We start from the raw sequence: 21,155 nt of genomic DNA, 5'->3' as shown, positions 1-21,155 counted from the left end.
CAGATCTATTGTTGCATGCACAAAATGTTACACATGTGGAGATTGGCACAAATGAGGATACAGTGCAGCTGGTCAGGCAGTCATTCCAGAATCTGCATATGCAGCAGAGCACTCTCTGCACACATTGTCCTTTTGAACGCATGCAGGTAGGTACCTTTGGATCAAGCTCACCTCATGCTACTACATGATAGGGCTGGCTTTGGCAGATTCTTAGGTGATTCCTTCTTTCCCTAGATGTCACTGTGCCCCACTTTAACTTTATTGCATGGAACAGTAGATCAGTACCTTTTCCGCATTCCTGAAATGGGTTAATGGTGTGAAGGAGTATCACTGCATCAGTTAATGGATCTGTAATGGCATCATACTCACCAGTCTCCTCACACCGAAAATCAGCTCCACAGTCTTGGCTCACAATACATTCTCCTGCTGACTGGCACGCAACTTCATTCCAAAGGTGGCCGGTACATATGCTCCCCTTGTATTTGGCTGGCTGTTGCAAAGTTCGATATCTGTGCTATAATATGCATTTTTAAAAAAATTTAAATGGATATCTGCCATAAATTATACATATATACAAAATGATAAAATTTGAATTAAACATCAGGAGGCAATAAAAACAGATCTATACAATATTTTAACCTACCAAGAGCAAGCATTAATTATTTAAGTATTAAAAATGTAAAACAAATTAAGGCTTTATCAGTACAGCTATGGCTGCCAAAACCAAAAAAATTCTTAAAACACAATTTGAAGTTCATAGGGAAGAAATGTGAAGGGATGAAAAGGTTAACAACACAGCAGAAGTATTTGCAATTGACTTTTTCCATGCATGTCAAATCATTCCCAATATCTTAAATGGAAGAGTAACTTCATTGGCTGACTGAAAGCCAATCCAGTCATGATAGAATGTCACATGACTGAGAGTTCTACTATATGTGTCTACAGACTACTTGTCTGTGCAAGAGGCTTGCCCCGTGCACTCCATGTGTTTGTTGCCTTGCATATACGAAACTGTCTCCATTCTATCAGGGCTCTTCTTATATTCTTCATGGGCATCCTGCTTTGTTGAACTTCTGGTCACATAGGCCACACTCCATCTCTCAGCTTAAGTTAGGCCCATTGGTTTTAATGGGCTTGGGTAAACATGCATCTGTTTTCAACTGTAAACCACTGGCTTGTATTCAGTGTAGTGTTAAGTCACCATTCTACCAATGCAATGATTTTCACTTATGCAATGGGACACTGTTCCCCTGATGCACCCCCCTCTCAAATCTGTTCCAGGGGTTCCCTAACCCTCTGGAGAAGATTTGGGGAAGGCATGGGTTGTACAAGGAAGAAGAGGTGGGAGGTCCCATTGTGCCTCTGGAAATCCTTGTGCCGATGGGACAGAGGTTGGATACTGCCCTTTGTGTTCAAAGTTTGTGTCTATTTTCACTGCAGCCAGCTATAAAGAATGCTTGGATATATTTGAGTGGAGCCTTACTTTTCTTCCTTGACAAGGGAAACATTCGGTCCATCCTGACCACTGACTTAGGCGGCAATCGATGGGAGCAGGTGTTCCAGCTTGTCTTCTTGATCTCCTGAGGAGAATAAAAGTGATTGGCAATGCTGAAAGTCCCTATATTGCACGCTCCCTGTGGAAATCAGTTTCAGCAGGATACGCATGGCTGCAATAGATTTAATATCTACAGCTGAGGGGCCCCAAGATACCTTTTGAAAGGAGACAGTCTCAGACAGTCCTGCCTTAATTCAGGCCTAAGCACTGACTACAGGAAGTGGAGTGGGGGATTTAGACAGGTTCCTGAGTGTGCCTAAACCTTTTCCTCCTCTTTCCCTTCCCACTGAGAGAGAAAACAAGGGGGGGGGGGGTTTGAAAAAACCTGATGCCTAGAAACAGATGGAGAAGTAGAGCATTCCTCCACCCTCACCAGAGCCCAGCAGGATGTCCGGTGAAGAGGTGGTTAAACTAGCTTCAGTCTCCGCAGCCCCTATATCTTAGGACCACACCCTTATTCTCAAGGCCCCCGGGCAGAGAGCAACTTTTAAGAAATTAGACTCAGTTTACACACTTACACACACACACACACACACACACACACACACACACAAAGTCAATTTTACAGTGACAGAAGTTTATATGTGAGGTTTCAAATGGACTCCCATGACATATTAGTAAGGAAATGGTTGAAGTGTAATTATATGTGTTTTTTGACGAAAAGCTGTTATTTCTCAGCAGTCATAAGAGAAAGCACCAAATACTTGCAAATATCATATTTCCACAATGCATATATGTGGGTGTCCTTTGTTGATGGTCACCAAATGTAAGAAAAATTAAATTCAGTCCCAATCCAGCAGAATAAATCTGTTTTTGGAAGTAAGCATCTCTTGGGGGAGCCAGTATGATTGTCCACCCTCTTATGTGCATTCCCAACTGGGGCCACCTGGTGATGCACAGAGAAGCCTGATACAATTAGAATTCTAATGGGAGTCTATTCACTGCCCTCCACCCTGCTGCATCCCCACCATCAAGCCACATTGCCACCCACATGTGGGAAGATGAGCATCTGCAGACCTTGCTGTACATAGAGGCTTCTTGGGTGCTTTTGAAACCTGACCATGCAAAATGTTGCAGTGTGGAGTGATGCTGTTCACGATTCCAGCCACTCCATCCCCCCACCCACACACTCCAAAAACATCCCATGGACACTGAGCATCCTCAGGTCTCAGTGGGCTGTTTGGGGGTTCCCGTCTTCTTCTCTCCCTTCTGAAAGCCTTTTGTATGTCTGCACACCTTGGGGTCCGTCCAAGCCTACTGATGTCACCCTCTAGTGCATGGCTGGTGCCCTTTTAGATATGTAAGGAATGGCACTCACCTCTGAACATCAGAGTCAGATGGAGTGATAAGAAAGCAATGATAAGGTGGAGGCACTCAGTTCAAAGGCCAGCAAGTTTATCAGTACTTCTACAGAGCTCTCTCTAACTCCACTTCTCCTGCTGAAATGATAGTACATGGTAGGGTGATTACACCGTGTCCTCCCATTTCAGAAGGGATGGGTCAATGGATTTCTAGACTGGAATGCCACCTTCATGTGTAACGCAAGAGTGAAGATGCAAAAATATTTCCCAATACTAGACCTGGTGATCATCCAATGTTTATTGGATGGATTTCCCCCCTAAACTGATTTTTGAATTCTGAATTTATTGTTATTCACCTTTTATACTGTATTTTATGCTGTTTTTTGTTGCATCAATTAAGGTTTTAAATTTGTTGTTAGCTGCCCTGAGCCCAGTTTTCTGAACCAGGAAGGGTGGGGTATAAATAAAAAATTATTATCATTATTATTATTACTGCTTCAAGAGCAACTTAAACTTGCACAGGTGGTAATGGGAGATCAATGTGTGTAAACATGCCTCTGCATGCGGGTTGCCCCTCAGTGGGTCAGAGACTATTATGTGCACAAATACATATGGATGTTACTGTGGGGTCCTATTATGTGTATAAATAATTCTGGATGTTAATTTTCCCCCCCAGCACTAGGGGGAAAATATGACTCAGTTGTGTTAGGGGAAAGAGCAGCAAAACAACCTGAAGCACAGTGGAGAGATGCCAAAAAATTAGAAGGTTACAATCAAATCCTGTTTTTGGCTTCTTTCACAGCATCTCAGCACCAAAGTGCCAAGATAATGACATTTCCAAGTGCACGGCAGCCACTGCATTACAATAGCAAAATAAAATTAAACAGCAATTCACATTTGGATAATGCTTCAAAACATGTAGGTGAAACGAACACACGTCAGTATGTGCCTGATTTATGCTTCAAGGGATGAACTGCATGTCTACAATTTGCCTGCACACCTGAAATCAAAAGCAGTTCTTCATACAAGAAGACAGCAGCCATTTGGGGCACCATGATATCACGTAATTTCATGCTTTCTGGGGGTAAAATCACGTGAGATTGCAGCACCCAAAATGGCCATCATCCTCTCATGAGGAAAAACAGGGAGTCCCAGAAGCTGGCATCCTGGGTTTTGCCTTTGATGTGCCTTTGATGCCCTGGTAAAGACAACTCTACATCTTATGCCCATAAGATCCCAGTCTATTGGTCACAGATATTGTGATAGTGTATCAAAAGCTGGATTCTGTGTGTGGCAGTATATGTATATTAGTAGGTGAATGAAGGCTGGGCATCAGAGTTTTACATAGCTACTATAGCTGGGAATGGCTGTGTGAATAGGCCCACATAAGCCTGTCCATTTAAAACAAAATTAACTGATTTCGTATTCCCATTGGTGAGGTATAATACAGAGTGCATTACTCACTCTGAATTCTTCCTGATCCTGTAACAAATTCCATATAAAACCAGGAAGCATTAGGCATGAGGCCAAATTTAACATTCAGGACTAGAATGGATAAAAATGTGTCAGAAATTCTCCATGAAAATATACTGTGTCCTGTGGGTTTCCTTTAAAGCTCAACAAAATCAATAATAAATTCCAATGCAAGCAGATTAAATGTGTAGATGCAGATGAATTAAATCCATTCCAATCCAAGTAAAATAGGATTTTAAAAACAGTGCCATCTGCAATACAAACAACTGTTGGGCAGTCTTTGTGGCTTCAAAAGCCAACAGTACAGTACTGTAGCTAGAATGCTGGACTTGGGCCTGAAAAGTTGGCCTGTGAATGGTCTTTGGAAAGTTACTATTTCCTGCCTTCCTTCCTCCCTTCCCTAAAACTGGTGGACTGGCAATCAGCTTCACAGGGCCCATGCACAATACATGACATCAGCTGCTTTTGTTACCCATTCTGAGCTGAAAGGTAATTTCTAAGATAATGTTTGAAGCTCATGGATACACTTTTTAGAGTGATCTCTTGAGCCTTTCCATTACACAATAACTGCAACATTCTCCAGAGATATCCGACAGGATTGTGTCGGATCCTGTTCAACTCTGAAAAGGCAGGATGGGTGATTAATCCCCATTAAATCTTTTCAGATGAAGGTGCTCACACGATTCCTTTGAAATGCATGAGCCAAACATGACCCAAGACACAACCATTAATCTGGGCTATGGATTCAACAAGTTAGATAGATAGTCTGAGAGACAGACAGACAGACAGACAGACATCATATCTGCTGCAAGAAGGGTGAAAATCTGGGATTTACCCAAATAACAATGCAGCTAGCACCATGAGCTGAGTTTTAATTATTTATTTTAAACATGTATAACCTTTTCTCCCTCATAAAAATGTAAGGGAAGCTAGCAACAAAGTCAAACCATAATTCAACCATTTAAAATATCAGCTACAAAAAACTAAGGAGAACCGTAAAAATAACAACACAGAAACAGCTACAGTAAAAGTGACTCCAAAAGATGCAGATAAGAACTAATACAATAAAAAAGAAGAGTTTGGATTTGATATCCCGCTTTATCACTACCCAAAGGAGTCTCAAAGCGGCTAACATTCTCCTTTCCCTTCCTCCCCCACAACAAACACTCTGTGAGGTGAGTGGGGCTGTGAGACTTCAGAGAAGTGTGACTGGCCCAAGGTCACCCAGCAGCTGCATGTGGAGGAGCGGAGACGCGAACCCGGTTCCCCAGATTACGAGACTACTGCTCTTAACCACTACACCACACTGGCTCTCCATCCCAAAGAAGCCTTTAAAAGAATGTGTTTCTTTGCTTTTTTGGTAAGTTCTTGATGGCCATTAAGGAAGGAGTGTGACTGTGTTTCCCCCAGAAGGGACTGCCTGAGTGCAGAAAATGCTTTCTCCCAGCCAAGTAAGTACATTTTAGGGGATGCTGAAACTAGTGGCATGGGAGAGGTGTTTCCCCCCCATGTTTCATTTAATGAGCAGCTACCTATTTCACAGTCCTCAAACCAATACCTGAACTGAAACCCAAATATCTTTTGCAAGTTGCACATCTCTGAATTTTGTGATTCAGTTTTCCAATGTGCACCAATATGCATACAGAAGTGAAAGTAACATGCAACATTGCATTACCTTAGGGGAAACTGATTCAAACAATGTGCATACCAGTCAAAAGTGCATACAAAAATGTGTTTATTAGTAGGAATTCACACTAAACTGCTAATGCATTTTTGTGAGGAGATGGTAGATGATGATATAGATAGATAGATAGATAGATAGATAGATAGAGGATAGATAGATAGATAGATAGATAGATAGATAGATAGATAGATATAGATAGAGAATTGAATCTAAGAGTGGAAAAATGAGGAATTGAGAGAACTAAAACTGACAGATTCACCCATAGCTATTTAAGACATAAAGGTGGGCCTCAGTGAATGGACTGACCTGAGCAGGTCATCTGTCCATGACCATGGAACTATATCATGTTCCTCCACCCTCAGATTACCCTCATCCCATCCAACACAAAGTCCAAATCTTGAGAGGGCACTGCTGAAATTATCTGGGACAGACCCATGTTTGCCATGGCAGACATGAACTCCTGAGCTGCCCCGACAGAGAATTTTGGGCATGGAATATCAACATCCCCCAAATGGGATTAGGACTCTGGTCTTGTGTTTCTTGAGCAGGAACAATGGTACTCTTATCTCCCCCTGCCCCTCCCCATGCTGCATGGGAAACAACCTTTGTATCTTGACAAGACTTAAAAAAACACTGTGTGATAGGAGAGGTACATCCTCCATATGCTGTCCTTTACTAAGTCAAACCCACTAGTCCATCTCAGACCCAACCAACCCATGAGGCTGGGTGGGGTGGCACACCTGTTCAGCTCCCCAGCTTTGCCACTGGGCTAGCCGGCAGAGAGAGGCTGGTGGCAAAGCTCTGTGGAATGCCTAAGGGCAGAGAGGGGAGGCATTCCACCATCCCGCTTTGCCACTAGGTGCAGGTGCAGATTTCACAGAGAGAGAGAGAGAGAGAGAGAGAGAGAGAGAGAGAGAGAGAGACTGACACAGTGGTGTGATGGGGCTTTGCACTGGTTTCTCTTGAAGGGAAGAGCTGGAGCAAAGCCCCATTGCTGGGCAGGGGTGAGAGAACCCTAAAGGACAACCACCCCAGCGAGGAAGACTTGTTACAGAGTTTGTGCCCCCATTACAGGGTGGCAGTGGGGAGTTTCACCTCAGGTGCCCCGGTCCATCAAGCTCAATATTGTCTACGTTGGCAGACAGCATCTTTCCAGGGTTTCAGACAGGCAATCTCTCCCAGCCTCTGCTGGAGATCCTGGCAACCAATGGGCTACTGCCCTTCCCCTAAACATCTTGGTTCAGGCCCTGGTGTCTCCATTTACAAAGATTCAGTATTAGGTGATGGTGTGCCTGGGATCCCCAAGATCCACTGCTAGTCAAATTAGAGCAGGAATGGGGAACCTGTGGTCCTCACATCAGCCCCAACTGGCAAGGCCAATGGTCATGGCTAATGGGAGTTGTAGTCAAACAACATCTGGCTGGCCACAGTTTCTCCACCCCTGTAGTGGACAACATAGGGATGTATGGACAAGTAGACTGATGTGATATAAGGCAGCTTCCTATGTTCCTATGACATAAGTAGCTTGCTGTTGGAAGGAGGAAGGGAGGGGGAAGAGGGCAAAAGTCCCAGTGAGCACAACTAAAGAAGCTCTTTGTATCTGTGTCCTTTGTGTTTCCCGCATTGAAATTCTGTCAAGTGACTAACAAGAGCCTGCAAGCTACAACAGTGTGAGGATGTGTCCCTTTGGGGTATATCCTCTAAAAGGAGCCTAGACGGAGAACAAAGCAAAATATGTATTTTCCCACTGTGAGACATAGCCATGATTTGCATCCTACATATTCCATAATAAGGAACACATCTAGTTTGATTATTCATTGATGGAGAAGGGGAGGAGATGGTCCCAGAATTGCATGTTATTGTTGAGTTTCTGACTAGAGCTCCATCATTATCGGTTATCATCTGTTAACGCCAACAAGAGGAACAAAACAGCAAAGACTCCTAGGGCACCTTAAAAACTGACACTTTATCCTGGCAGGAGTGAGGTGTTGTAGGCTAGAGCCTGCTTTGTCGTGTGACAGACAGGCTGTTTTTTGCTTAGGAGACTGTGTAATTTTTTTTCTTTTTCTTTTTGCAGAGTTATGGTAATTCTACTGATAATTAGAAGAGAGATTCATCAGAAGCTACAGAAGAAAGAACACTAAATGAAAAACTCAAATGCTCAAGAGATGAGCCTGTGGATACACATCAGTGTGTGTAGGATCAAATTGCAGGGTGTCTGTGGACAAGCAGCAGTCAAACAAAGAGAGAGGGGTGTGTGTGTGTGTGTGTGTGTGTGTGTACATATATTGTGGTGGTAGAAAGATGTGATGCCTCTATCCTTCAGCTTTCCAGAAAGTATTCAGTGAGTTCACCTTCACCTAGATTTAAAATGTGCCTCTTCATTATCCTGCTTTGTTTGATAACTTCATCAAACATCAAAAATCTGTTCTTTATTTGGTTTCTGTAAGGATTACTAGAATAAGCCTTCATAATTAAATGTATCTTTTCTTTCCGCTGCCTCCCCCCTCCCTGCGTCTATATCCCAATTATTACTGATACCACTTTTTGATCTTTCTACATTATATTTCCTTTGGTCCAGTTTGCAATTAGCAGCTTGGGAAAAGGCCCATAGAGTTTCCTTTAATACATGATTTAAATACATACAACCCAAACCCACACACAACATTATTATTTATTATTTATTATCTAATAAGATATTGAAAGAGAAGAAGAAAGAAGAAACAGCATCTTGATATATTTTCTCTCACTTTTGTCTGAATTACTTCATTATCACCGAAATAATATGAAATACCGTATCAGCTCATTGTGTTACGAAACAACGGCAGTTTAAAAGCTGCATATCAAATTAGAATATGTGAAAGATGAGAACTGAGGAATGAAATCTTCTTGGAGAAAAAATTGTAGTGCAGAAGGAAATGTATTAAAAAAGGTATAATTATAAGACTTCAAAATGGTTCATGTTTCAGCCCTCTCACCATATTGTGATGGGACTATTGTATAAATCGTTTTCTGCTAGCTGCTTAAAAGTAATAGGACCCACATGCCTCATTCTCAGTCTGAATTGATGCACTGACCAGATAGACAGCAATTTCTATATGTAAGGCAGTATCTTAAATTACATGGAGATAGACTTACCTCTGGGATGGCAATCCTGTTAGCTTACTGCGTGCTGCAACTGTATCCTGACATGATAGTAGATAAGCTATCAAGAGAATCATAGGAGGAAAAAGCCTACTCAGATGGAACCACATTTTCTTTTAATAAAAACAAATGCTTTTCATTTTTGGTTTGGAAACCTCCAGGTACCTGTTTTGGAGAGTGAGCTTTTTAAAAAAGAAGGTTGCACCCTGAGCTCTCATAGTATTGTGAATCATTAACAAAAGGCCCGGACTATAATCTGAAGGACATCACTGTTTTGGAAATAGACTCCCGAACATTGGGCAAAGCGGGAAATTGTTGTTTGCATGCTAAAGTCAATGCAAGCACTATCAGTGGAACTGAACTGAAACCCTCTGAGTAGTCATGAGGCAAAAATGGTTTCCTTTATAGAAAACTCCCTCTTGTTAAGGGAGCCACATTAAAAAATAAAGTTTTGGGTGAATGTGGTTTGGTACTTTTTCAGCAAAAAATCTAAAATTCACAAATATGCTTGTGGGGGTCTCAACTGGTGGTGACTGACCAGGAATGACACCTTGGGGTTGTAGTATTTTTGAATTCAATTTAAGTTTATTGTTCTAGCCAAAGGCCATGACAAACCCACAGCAACAGTACCAGCCAATAAAACAAGACAGATCACATACATCCATACTTCCACGATGTAAGAGAGCAGTTACCAGAGATGTTGACAGACTCAAATCCAGCTTGATTTCCAATTAAACCTCCAAATACAACAACAATTTATAGTGATTTTATCTAACTCCTTTCTCCTTATTTCTTTTGCAGCCAGTGCATAGAGGGCTGCTCTCTGTGTTGAAATAAAAAATTTAAGGTTATATATATATATATATATATGAAATGTTCATAACCGCATATATAAACCACATGTCTGAAACCCCACAGAAAAAATCCTGAAACCATTTTGTCCCTCCCAAATTGACCTCAAATATTTCTCTGCAAGGTCGAAGGAAAATGGAAAAGCCTCCCCTTTGTCTTTTCGTTCACAAATCCTGTCTTAGGGGTATGTCTGTGTATGAATACCTGTGACCTGGCTCAGGAACTAAGTATTTATCATTACAAAAGACTGGCCAGGCTCCCCAGGGTATCCAATCAAGTGACCATTAACAGGTAACCTGCCAGACAGGAGATAAACAATGTACTCAAATTTCTGTTGTAGACCACCTTTTCTGTGATGTAGGTATGATGGATGGATGTAGGTATGATGTTTGTGGGGGGTAGTCTTGGGTTACACCCCTTCTGTGATGTATGTATGATGTATGGAGGGGTGGGCTTGAGCTCCAGGGCAGGGAATTTAAAATGTCTATATAAGGGCAGGCACACCTTGGTTCTGGGTCCTCCTCCTTTCCTGTGTGTGAGGGGAGCATCCTGTTGCAACATTTAAATAAAGATCAGGCTTACGAGCTGCTTTGCTTCTCCTACAAGGGCTCTTGTGTCCCCCATAAGGGAATAAGGGCAGAGGTTTTTTTATTGCAGAGTTATGAAGCTATTGTTATCACTCAAAAGAAACAATCATTTGTGCTGTGGTCTGTCTGCTTGCTTGTGTGAACAAAGGTTTCAGAAAGCAATCTCTTGGGTAGGGCAGGCTAACAGATGATGAGTGATGTCTTCCACCTGAAGTTGACTGTGTACAGGACCTTGTCCTAGCAGCCACCCAAGACTGCAGTGGACGTCACTTGGAAATGCAGCTTTAGTTAAGAGAAAAGGTAAGAGGTGACATGAGGAAGAGATGACATAGGCGCTAGGAAAACCCAGCCAGATGGGCAGGGTATAAATAATAAAATTATTTCTTACTATTATTAGGGATGTTTGTAAAAATTTGCATCACATGGAGCAAGTGGACAGAGAAAAGCTTTTTCTCACCCTCTCATAACATCCCATGGACATCCAATAAAGCGGAAAGTTGGAAGGTTCGGGACGGATAAAAGAAAGCACTTCATAATGCAATGTATAGTTTAACTGCGGAACTCGCTGCCACAGGAGGCAGTGATATCAACCATCTAGGATGGCTTTAAAAAAAGGATTAGACAAATTCATGGATGATAAGGGTACCAGATGCTGCTAGCCATGATGACTATGTTCTTCCTTCACAGCTGGAGGCAGCAATGCTTCTCAAAAGCAGTTGGTGGAAACCACAGGAGGCGAGAGTGCTCGTTTGAGTCCTGCTTGCGCATTTCCCCACAGGCATCTGACTGGACACTGTGAGTACAGGATTCTGGGCTAGGTAGGCCACTGGCCTGATCCAGAAGTCTGTTCTTATGCACTCTGCATGTGTGAGGCTAAGAAAAGGAAAAGCAATGTTACTGTCTTTTACATCCAGATACTAGAGGATTTGTTCTCATTTTTCTCCTTTCTACACTGAGCTTTTAACACGCTGAGCACCTCCAGAGGCAGATGTTGCCTTTAACTATCATTAACTACCCTGAGTTGTCCAGGTTGGTTAGAAAAATCTGGCTGTATGTAGAAATCAATGCATGCAATCTCTACATATGTATGCTTTGGGAGCTTGGTGGAAGGCAGTAATTGAGTAGCCTGAGCCATACAATTTAACAGTGCCAAGAGATCTGGTGCTAGTAGCATTGCTTCCTTTTCAGTCAGAAGCACTGAACCTCATCCTTGACACAATATCAAATTTACTCTAGCTTAGGCAGCTGGAGGTAGTTGCAAAGTATAGCTGGATCTTTTAATGGCTTCACATGCTGATTTAGGACACTGCCCAGGCTGGTGCTGTGGGCAGGGGGTACTTTTACACAACATACCGGTAACTTTCCCAGACTGTTCTACAGTGGGTGGGCTGATGATCATGTAATCACACAGCTGCCCTTGGTATACTCCGAACACTTGGCAGGAGAACACTAAAGTCTTTCATGAGCTTCATAGAATTGGAATGGATCCTGAGGATCATCTAGTCCAGTGTTTCCCAAACATGGGTCGCCAGCTGTTTTTGGACTACAGTTCCCATAATCCCTGACCACTAGTCCTGCTAGCTAGGGATGATGGGAGATATAGTCCAAAACCACTGGCGACCCAAGTTTGGGAAAGACTGATTTAGTCCAACACCCTGAAATGCAGGAATATGCAGCTATCCCTTATGGGAATCAAACCTGCAACCTTGGCATTATCAACACCATGCTCTAGCCAACTGAGCTATCCAGCTGAGTCACCATTTGGCAAAGTTAAAGGTAAAGGGACCCCTGACCATTAGGTCCAGTCGTGGCCGACTCTGGGGCTGCGGCGCTCATCTCGCTTTATTGGCTGAGGGAGCCGGTGTACAGGTCATGTGGCCAGCATGACTAAGCTGCTTCTGATGAACCAGAGCAGGGCACTGTTTACCTTCCCACTGGAATGGTACCTATTTATCTACTTGCACTTTGACGTGCTTTCGAACTGCTAGGTTGGCAGGAGCAGGGACCGAGCAACGGGAGCTCACCCCATCACGGGGATTCGAACCGCCGACCTTCTGATCGGCAAGTCCTAGGCTCTGTGGTTTAACCCACAGCGCCACCCACGTTACCCTTTGGTAAATGGCTGTCTGTTCATGTCATGGGAGCTGCTAACCAAGTATCAGGACACGTGTCCACTGACTGATTAAAAAGTAGGGTGTGAGGATCCAGTCTATGTCTACATCATTCCTGCTAAACCAGGAGGCCTGTCCTGTTTAAGCTCAGATGAGTCAGGAATGGAGAGTGATAAGTAAGTTGCTGAGGTTGTCTTTTTTATTCCTTTGCAGCCAAGTCCTGATATTCAAACCGGTTCAGTGCTCAAGCCCTGGTGAAACCTGACTCATATGAAGCCAAGAATGTATTAAAATGCCAGTTTGTTGGCACTGGATATGGGTCATCCTGCTACAAAAATACAAAATGATTCCACAAACCTTTGACTCTTTAAACAAATCTAGGCCTCGTTGGACCTCTGCAAAGTCACCCGCACTTACCACCTGGCAACCCAGGGATTGTCATGCGGGAGAGCTTTGCAAAATGGTGCACTGCATCTTACGTAAGAATTCACTTAGGAAAAACAAAATGTACACAGTACAGGGCCCTAAAGGAAATGGCAATTCATTTTCCCCCCATTGCCTGTCTCAATAAAAGAGTTTCTAGCATCCGAGGCAGAGTGAGTTATTGCTCAGCTCATAACGGCTGTCATGTTTGCCTACTCAGTCACTGCATCACTGGGATCTAAATCTTTGTTTTCTAAAGCAATTTGAGAGAAGAAAGCGGCAACTTAAAATATGAAATTCACCTTTAATTCTATATGCTGAGTGAACCCCAGCCGCTGAGAATCTCTCAAGTCCAAAGCCTGACCGACCTTTAATATAAATGGCTGCTTTGCGCAGTCAAATACCTCCCTTCTCAGCATCTAGAGATATTATAGAAGCATTATATCCATTTTCCGCCTCCTGATAGCAGCATCAGAAACATACCACATGTGATTAAAGTTATTTGTGGATCTTCTTCTAGAAATAAGGCTGCAGACAGCCTTGTGCAATCAAGCACATCTCCAATTTCAGAGTGCTGGTAGGTAGGTCATTGTAGTGTGTGTTGCAGGGGGCAGGAGAGGGTTAGAGCGATTTAAGCAGCGGAGCAAATTGCGGGTAAAATATAACAAGTCTCCCCATTGCAAGGTGTTCCATATTGAAAATGATAGTTAAAAGTTATACTTCCACATACGTAGAAGAAAATGAGGAGCTGAACTAGCCTGAAATACTGGTTGGATATCCTGCTATCAATCTAGCTGGCTGGCACAATGACCTTCAAGAGACTGTCCTCCTAGCTCAGTTTCCCACACCAAATCCAAAAGGCATAAAAAGAATCCATGCATGGTCACAGATCACAAAATTGCCCCCATCTCGGAACAGAATGTCATAAAATAAGACCCGTACCTGGATGAAACTTCAGATGTATGAAAGGAACAAAAAGGGAAAAGGGTGCTAATTCTGTCACACTGGACAGAGATCACGAGTCTCAGCACAATCCTGGTAGCCCTCTTACTGCAACCCTTTGTTTGCAATGAGCGTAAAAGGCAATCAAGCACATCTTTAAAGCTCTGTGTCTGAGCAGGGTCCCCCCCCCCCCATGCTTTCCCTGGAAAAAAACCCATGGTTTACCACTGAATTTGAGCAAGTGGTGATGCATGGAAAACTCATTTGCCATTTGCTCCGATGTAGTGGTAAAACACGAGTTTTCTCAGGGAAAGCACCAGTACTATCCTCTATCTATCTATCTATCTCTATCTATCTATCTATCTATCTATCACTCAGACACACAGCTTTAAAGCTCAGACCTGTGCCTAGAAACAGAGTACAAAAGGAAGTCTGGATGAGCCCATCGTTATGTCATAAGAACACAGGAAGCCACTTTATATACTACATCAAACTCTTCATCCCTATAGTCCACATGGTCTACACTGACTGGCAAGGGCTCTCCAGATCCTAAGGTAGAGGTCATTCCTGGCACCTACTGCCCAATCCTTTGAGCTGGAAATGGCAGGAATTGAAACTTGGACCTTCTGCATGCACAACACGTGCTCTACAACAGAGCAATGGACCCTTTCTCATGACCACAACTACCCATGTAACTGAGTGGTTCCACATGCTAGGCATGTTAGGCACACACCTAACCCTTGTGCTCATTTGCAGGTTGACACTCTTGATTGACCTGGGTTGTGAAACTAAATGGTAAAACAATGTCAAACTGCAGGACAGATAGTTATTAAAAGTGGTGCGGGGAGAAGGGTACTGCTTTTTTACCCCTCCCCCCATGGTCTATAGAGTATACTGGTACCTTTAGTGACACCTTTAGTTATCGGGTAGCAGAGTTGGGACTGTACCTTGAACCCATCAGGAGGCATTGCTAAACTGAACAGACAATACGAGGCTGGATGTATCAGTGGTATGACTCATCAAAAGTTGCATTCCATTATGGAGAGTGGTATGACTCAGCAGAAGCCAGATTCAAATGCTTCCTTTGCCTCTCCCCTCTGGCCTGTTCAGGAGACAAGAGAGGAAATAAAACCAGGATATTTAGGATTTGAGGTGCCTATTAGAAAAATTGTGGGGTGGCTCAAGTTGGTTGAGATTGTCCTGAACAAACTTGGGAAAGGTTGTTATCTCAAGGACAGCCCCATCTATGGACACAGCGAGTGGCATATCAGAAGCATTTGGTCAGGCATAGGGGAAATTCAGAGCAATTGACAGCCCAGAAAACACTTTCCCATTTGTTTTGGTTTTTTCATTGTCCTGTTTGGCTAGAGCTCTCTTAAAAATTGCTGAGGGGAAAAATAATAGATGTGCAATAAATTTTATTGGTCTGGCAAATAATTTATAAGTTGGCCCAGTAAAAGTTTTCATTACCCACCTTGTCTGTGTTTAACTTAAGGATCAATAAGTGCTCAGATATTTCCCCCCCCCCCCCCTTTCCTTCCTCAAATGCTGGAGGAATTACATCAAAGAAACCCAATGCGGGTATCGCTAGCTTAGCTCACCCTCTAGTGGAGATTTGTAGCCAAACCCTTTTCAGACAACAATTTGAACATGACTGGCCATACCAAACTGGGATGAAAGGCACCTGCGGAAGGTTGGTGGAAAGCTGCAAGCAGGACATAGGAGCCTAGGGTGCAATCCTGTGCCCCCTTTGGCAGCCATTCCCACTGAGCTCAATGAAACTTTCACTCAATAAAATATGCATATGGTTAGACTGTAAAGGCCCTTCCACACATACAAAATAAAACAGTTCTTGCTTCAACGAGGTTTGTTATGTCCACATAAAATTTACATTCAACAAAACACTCATTCACTTCACTTCATTTATTGAGGGAACTCATAAAACTGCTTGATCAAAAGAATTCCCCAAGCAGTGTGCAGATAGCATTATAAATAAATGAATGAAATGGCTAAAATACCTAAACCAATTAAATACAAATATGCCTAAAATCATCATTTATCACTAAAAGCAAAGGTAGAATCAATAAGACATTGAGACAAATGCAAGTAACAAAATTAAACATCTGGATAGGCTTGCTGGAGAAGACAAGTTTTCAGCAGGTGTCTAGCAAGCAAAAGGTGACATGTTCAATTCCTGGCATCTCCAGGTGGGGCTAGAAATGTTCCACACCTGAAGCCTTGGAGAGCCACTGCAGTCAGTGTAGACAATGCTAAAGGAGATGGGACAATGGTCTAACTTGGTATAAAACAGCTGGAGGGGTAACAGAGTGCCACCACACTCGCCCTGTGTTCCTAGGAAAAATCCAGGTGGATCTGTAATGCTTGTCTCAAAATAAAAGCAAATACTGCAAGAGCAAATCCCTTTCTCTAGTTAGGATTAAAGTGTCCCTCATCTCATTCCCCACATCAAATTATATATTGTGGGCTTTTGCCACTCTCATGAGATCGCTGCGTTTCAGGAATGACATTGATTGCTATTTTCAAAGGAGCACACAGTCTTGCTGAATCTTGTAGTAAAGCTCTCTTCCATTATGAGTCAGGCCTCAACAAGCTGATAAGTCAGTTTAGGAGTCCTTCCATAAGGCAAGAGGACAGAGCCATAGTTCAGCAGCAAACCATCTCAAAAGGTCCCAAGTATCATCTCCAGGTAGGGCTGGAAATGTCCCCTGTTTGAAATGCTGGAGAGCAGCTGACAGTCAGGTTAGACAATCTTGAGCCAGATGAGCCAACAGTCTGACTCAGTATGAGGCAACTTCCTATGCTACTCCCTTCCTTTAAGTATGGGTCCTACTTTCCTTCCTTGACATTTCACATTCATTTTCCTAGACATTTCAAGGTTGTATTGCTTTGAACGTGTGTTGAGGACCAGGCCATTCCAGTGGGGTCGGGGGTGGGGAATGTTTTAGGGGGTGGGGTGATTAAAAAAACCCAATCCTCCTGGCAGACTAGGAATATCTGCACCCCAACCCCAGTTTAGAATATTCCACCATTCTTCAGCAGAGTTTCTTTTCTTTCAGCAAAGTAAGCGGCTCACATATATGTCAAACAAAGCTTCAGTAATAATAAAACACTGTAACACAATAACTTACTGTCTGAGAGAAACTAAAACAACATGAGGCAAGAATGGCAGTTGGCCTCTCTAACTGAACTTAATTGAATACCCAAAGGGAGGGGCCAATTCCAGAGCACAACACAAAGCCCCGCCCACCAGATGCCAGACATTCTACTATTCAAATTAGGCCTCAGTGTTTTTCTAACAGAGAATCGGTCTGCTTTTCAGAGAGAAGCAGAGCTGCAATCAGGAGATGAACCAGCTCCAGGATTACAGGCTAAAGTAACAAATGACTTTCCACAGCTGGGTTTCACTCTTCAAAGAGTTGGGCATCAGCACTATGAAATAAACTGCACAGCTCAGGTGATGATGGAACAGAAACATACTGTTGTACACTATGCTAATCTCCAAGTAGTGCGAGATTCCTGGGGTTCCAGGCACTTACCCAGGATTCAGTTTCCTGGGAACAAGGGACAGTGGAGACTTTGGTGTCTTTATGATATATGGTTTATTTACACATATATACAACCTAAGTCTGTGATGGAAGGACTTGCAGCATTAACACCCCAAGGTCTTGCTTCTCCAATAGCCACAGCCTTGGATTCAAGCAGAAAGCAAGCATGGTTCTTATGCCCTGACCTCTTCCAATGGACTACTTGCAGTTCAGCTGACACAAACAACTCAGCTCTGGTTATTGTCACTACCTGCCAGATGAGGGAGGGGGCCCACCCATGGCCCTCCAGCACACAGCAACTTCCTTTCTTTAGACTAATGACCCATCCACTAGGGCCCTTTAACTAGAAGCTGGCCTGGCTACTTCAACAATGGGATCCTCCACTAGATTTTAACCTTTGCTGGATCCAGAAATTAGAAGGGGTTTACACATCATACAGCCTAATGCCTGCCCCCACAAAAAACACTTCACACTCTATGGTTTCACTTCCCTTTCCCCAGTACAAGTGTGATTGTGAAAACTCATTCTCAGATTTGCTGAATTCACAGCGCTGTGCTTATAAACAATTATCCACTAGAGAGATATAAAGTAATTGCTATGTCCTGTCCTGGGAAAAGAAAGTGATAGGTCAGATTCCAAGAAGCAGCTCACCAAAGAGCAGAAATGAGCAGCTTAATAGATTTTTTTTTTTAAATAAGGCACCTTTCAGTGTACAAAGTGCTTTACAGTTCTATAGTTATTTACCCTTCCAATAATAACCCAGAAATGACTGTTTGGAACCCGACTCTGGGTCTCCCATTGTCCTAGCTCCCACTTTCAGACATAGACTCTCGAGGATTCCCAAAGGCTTTATTCCAAAAGTCAACACACAGTTCAACTACAGATCAAGATACAGGTTATGTAGTCTGTAGAGTTCAAAAGCAAGGCTCTGAGATACGCCGCTAAAGAGTAAGCTAAGACTCCACACCTGACATGCCCACTTTGCTCACCTTTAGAAGAGTGGGATAGGCACAGTCATTCACGTGATTCTCACCTCGAGAAATGGAGCTGGTCAAGCAGGCAGGCGCTCCTGCAAATAGCATGGGCCGAGTTGTGTTGGTGCATCCAACAGTGGGTTGTGGGAGGTGGGACCTGGGTCTGCTAGGCCAGCTCAGTGTCCTACTCAGGCTCCTGCACTTCCTCAGTTGCCAGGGCAACCTCACTCTCAGGAGGCAGGGGGGTGACTTGCTTCCACATTCCTCCCTCCTCTTCTGGAACATTCTTCAGCAGCACGGAGGCGATATTTCCAAGCACACTGCTCTGACCTCCCCACCTCTCAGCCATTTCACCCCATTCCTCCTCTCCCCTTGCCAGGATAGACCTTCCTTGCTTGCTGCCTCAGGACTCATGACACACATAACCAAACTTTACTCTCTACCCACAACACCACACTGTGAAGTGTTGGGGGAGGGCTGTGTGTGGGAAGGAACGTACCGATCTCTGTTACCTGGCAATAAAAGCACAGCTCTTTTGCTCTGGGGAAGTGTCTCTTCCCATATCTTAACTTTGCATTTAGGCTTCAGGAAACCTGGTTGTACGGCGAGATTTATAGCAGAGAAAGCACTGCTTGTATGATGAAAGATGATAGCTGTCCCTCCTCAGGCTTACTGCTGGTAAAGAGGAAGAGAATGGCATTTAAAAAGACAGCCGCACATCAAGGGTCAGCGTAAGGATGGGATGTTGACTTGGGGCTGAGTTATACGTTGCTGCCGCGTCGAGGCTGCTTTAAATTGCTCCATGTGCTAATTGTCAGTACGTGGTCTGCCCATACACAAAACAAGGAAGGGCAATTTCACCTCAGGCATTCTAATTCCCCACCACCACAATAAAAGAACCTGGGACAATGTAGGAAAAACTGCCCATTCTCCTTGCATACAGAGTGGCTTAAAACTCCCTGCACTTGGAAGCTATAATGCAGGGATGGGGAACTTGTGGCCCTCCAAGTGTTGTTGGATTACAGCTGCCATCATACCTGGCCACAGACTATGCTGGTTGGGGCTGATGGGAGATTGATTATTTAATTTCCATAAAGCTTATTATATTCAAAATGTCTCTAAGCGGTGTACAGAAAACTGAAGCAACAACTGACAACTCACAAAAATTCACAGTTACATTTAAAAATGCTGCATGAATGCAAAGTTACTAATCTATATAAATCTATATAAATTCATTTTCCTTCTGACACACCCTCCCTCCTGGCCTCTGGATTCTCATCCACCGTCCAAACAAACTCTCAGCTCATCCACAAAAGTCTCACAATGAGAAGAGTTCATGGAAATAGAGGCCATCACCCTAGTCTCTCACTGTGGACTTGCTTTTTATGGGGAGGCCCAAGGCAGATGGCTCTTCCTCAGTCTGCCCTCACCTGTGTCCCATTCAGCTGCACTCTCCACAGCCAGTTCCAAGTACAGCAGGTATGCAGAGTTTCCCAGGGGGTCCAAAGGGAGGGATAAGGGCCCCCCTCCATTCATAGTCCTTCCTTCTTCATCTGCAGAGCTACAGGTTGGTTCCCCATTCCTGCTGCAGTGCATAAACTTGCCTAGCCAACATTCATTCTTATCCTTTAATATACCTGTTAAATTATGTTAAGGATAGGTTTGTACCCTATTTTCCCCTCGAACTGCTTGCTTCTTTCACACCTTTTCCTTTTTATCATTACTTCTTTTTCATCTAACTGATTTCCTCTCTTCTCTCCTTCCTTTCTATCCCCAGTGGCTATAATTAGTTTTTTTAAATTTAATTTATTTTGTATCTCTTTAATGTCTTACAATGACTTCTCTGGCCTTTCCCCCTCAAAGTATGAAGACCTCTCTCTCTGAACTTTTCTGTCTCCCAGCCATCTTTTCTCAACATGGGGAGAGTCACTGGTGCTGGCATCGGTCCAACAAAAAAATAAAAATATCTATGGCTACATCAATGCGGGGACATGTGAGAGGCTTCAGAGACACTTCAGAGGCTTTGGAACTTAGGCCCACATGAAAGTAGCCCATGCCCCCTCCCCCATTTCAGAGAAGCTGCACCTGAATTTTGTGGGAGTGTTTAGTTTGATTTCTTGCATCTCCACAGAGAGAGAGAAATATAACCCAAACGACACCCAAATTATTGGCATAATTTATTTAGTCACAGAATCTGGGCTATGTGAGTGCAAAACTAGTTTACGCAGCTGTGTGTATAGTGTGATCTCTGTTCCAAAATGCACAGCCTGCTCTGTGCAGCCTTTCCCTCAAAATTCAAGGCCGTGCAGCCACAACCCACGATGACTGTAGCATACCTTTGCTAGACTAACAGTTCTCCAAAGACTGACATTTCCTTCATGGGCATGCCTGGTTCTTGTGCAACAAAAGGGGAGATCTGTTTGCAGGTGAATCAAGTCTGCCCCCCCCCCTCTCTCTCTCTCTCACACACACACACACTGTGGGTTGGGTTAGGGAGGAGCCAAGTCCTTCAGCTCAGGTGTGATCCTTCTGCATATGCTCCA

At 43.5% G+C, this 21,155-nt stretch overlaps 1 protein-coding gene across 1 annotated transcript in view; it reads right to left on the bottom strand.

The window, feature by feature from the left end:
* The window catches only part of C8A (complement C8 alpha chain), a 34,841-nt gene extending 25,498 nt beyond the window's left edge, over nucleotides 1–9,343 (bottom strand). Inside the window, exons 1-3 of the mRNA XM_081011788.1 lie at nucleotides 9,152–9,343; nucleotides 1,484–1,580; nucleotides 370–514 (exon numbers count right to left, since the gene is read on the bottom strand). Of these exons, the coding sequence (XP_080867914.1) occupies nucleotides 370–514; nucleotides 1,484–1,580; nucleotides 9,152–9,267 (358 nt within the window). The 5' untranslated portion in view covers nucleotides 9,268–9,343. The remainder of the gene's footprint in view (nucleotides 1–369; nucleotides 515–1,483; nucleotides 1,581–9,151) is intronic.
* Nucleotides 9,344–21,155: the final 11,812 nt, after the last annotated feature.

Source organism: Podarcis pityusensis (genome assembly GCF_964106645.2).
Source record: "Podarcis pityusensis genome assembly, chromosome: 6".
Lineage (NCBI taxonomy): Eukaryota > Metazoa > Chordata > Lepidosauria > Squamata > Lacertidae > Podarcis > Podarcis pityusensis.
The sequence above is the reverse complement of the archived record's forward strand: the minus strand, read 5'-3'. Positions and strand labels throughout refer to the sequence as shown.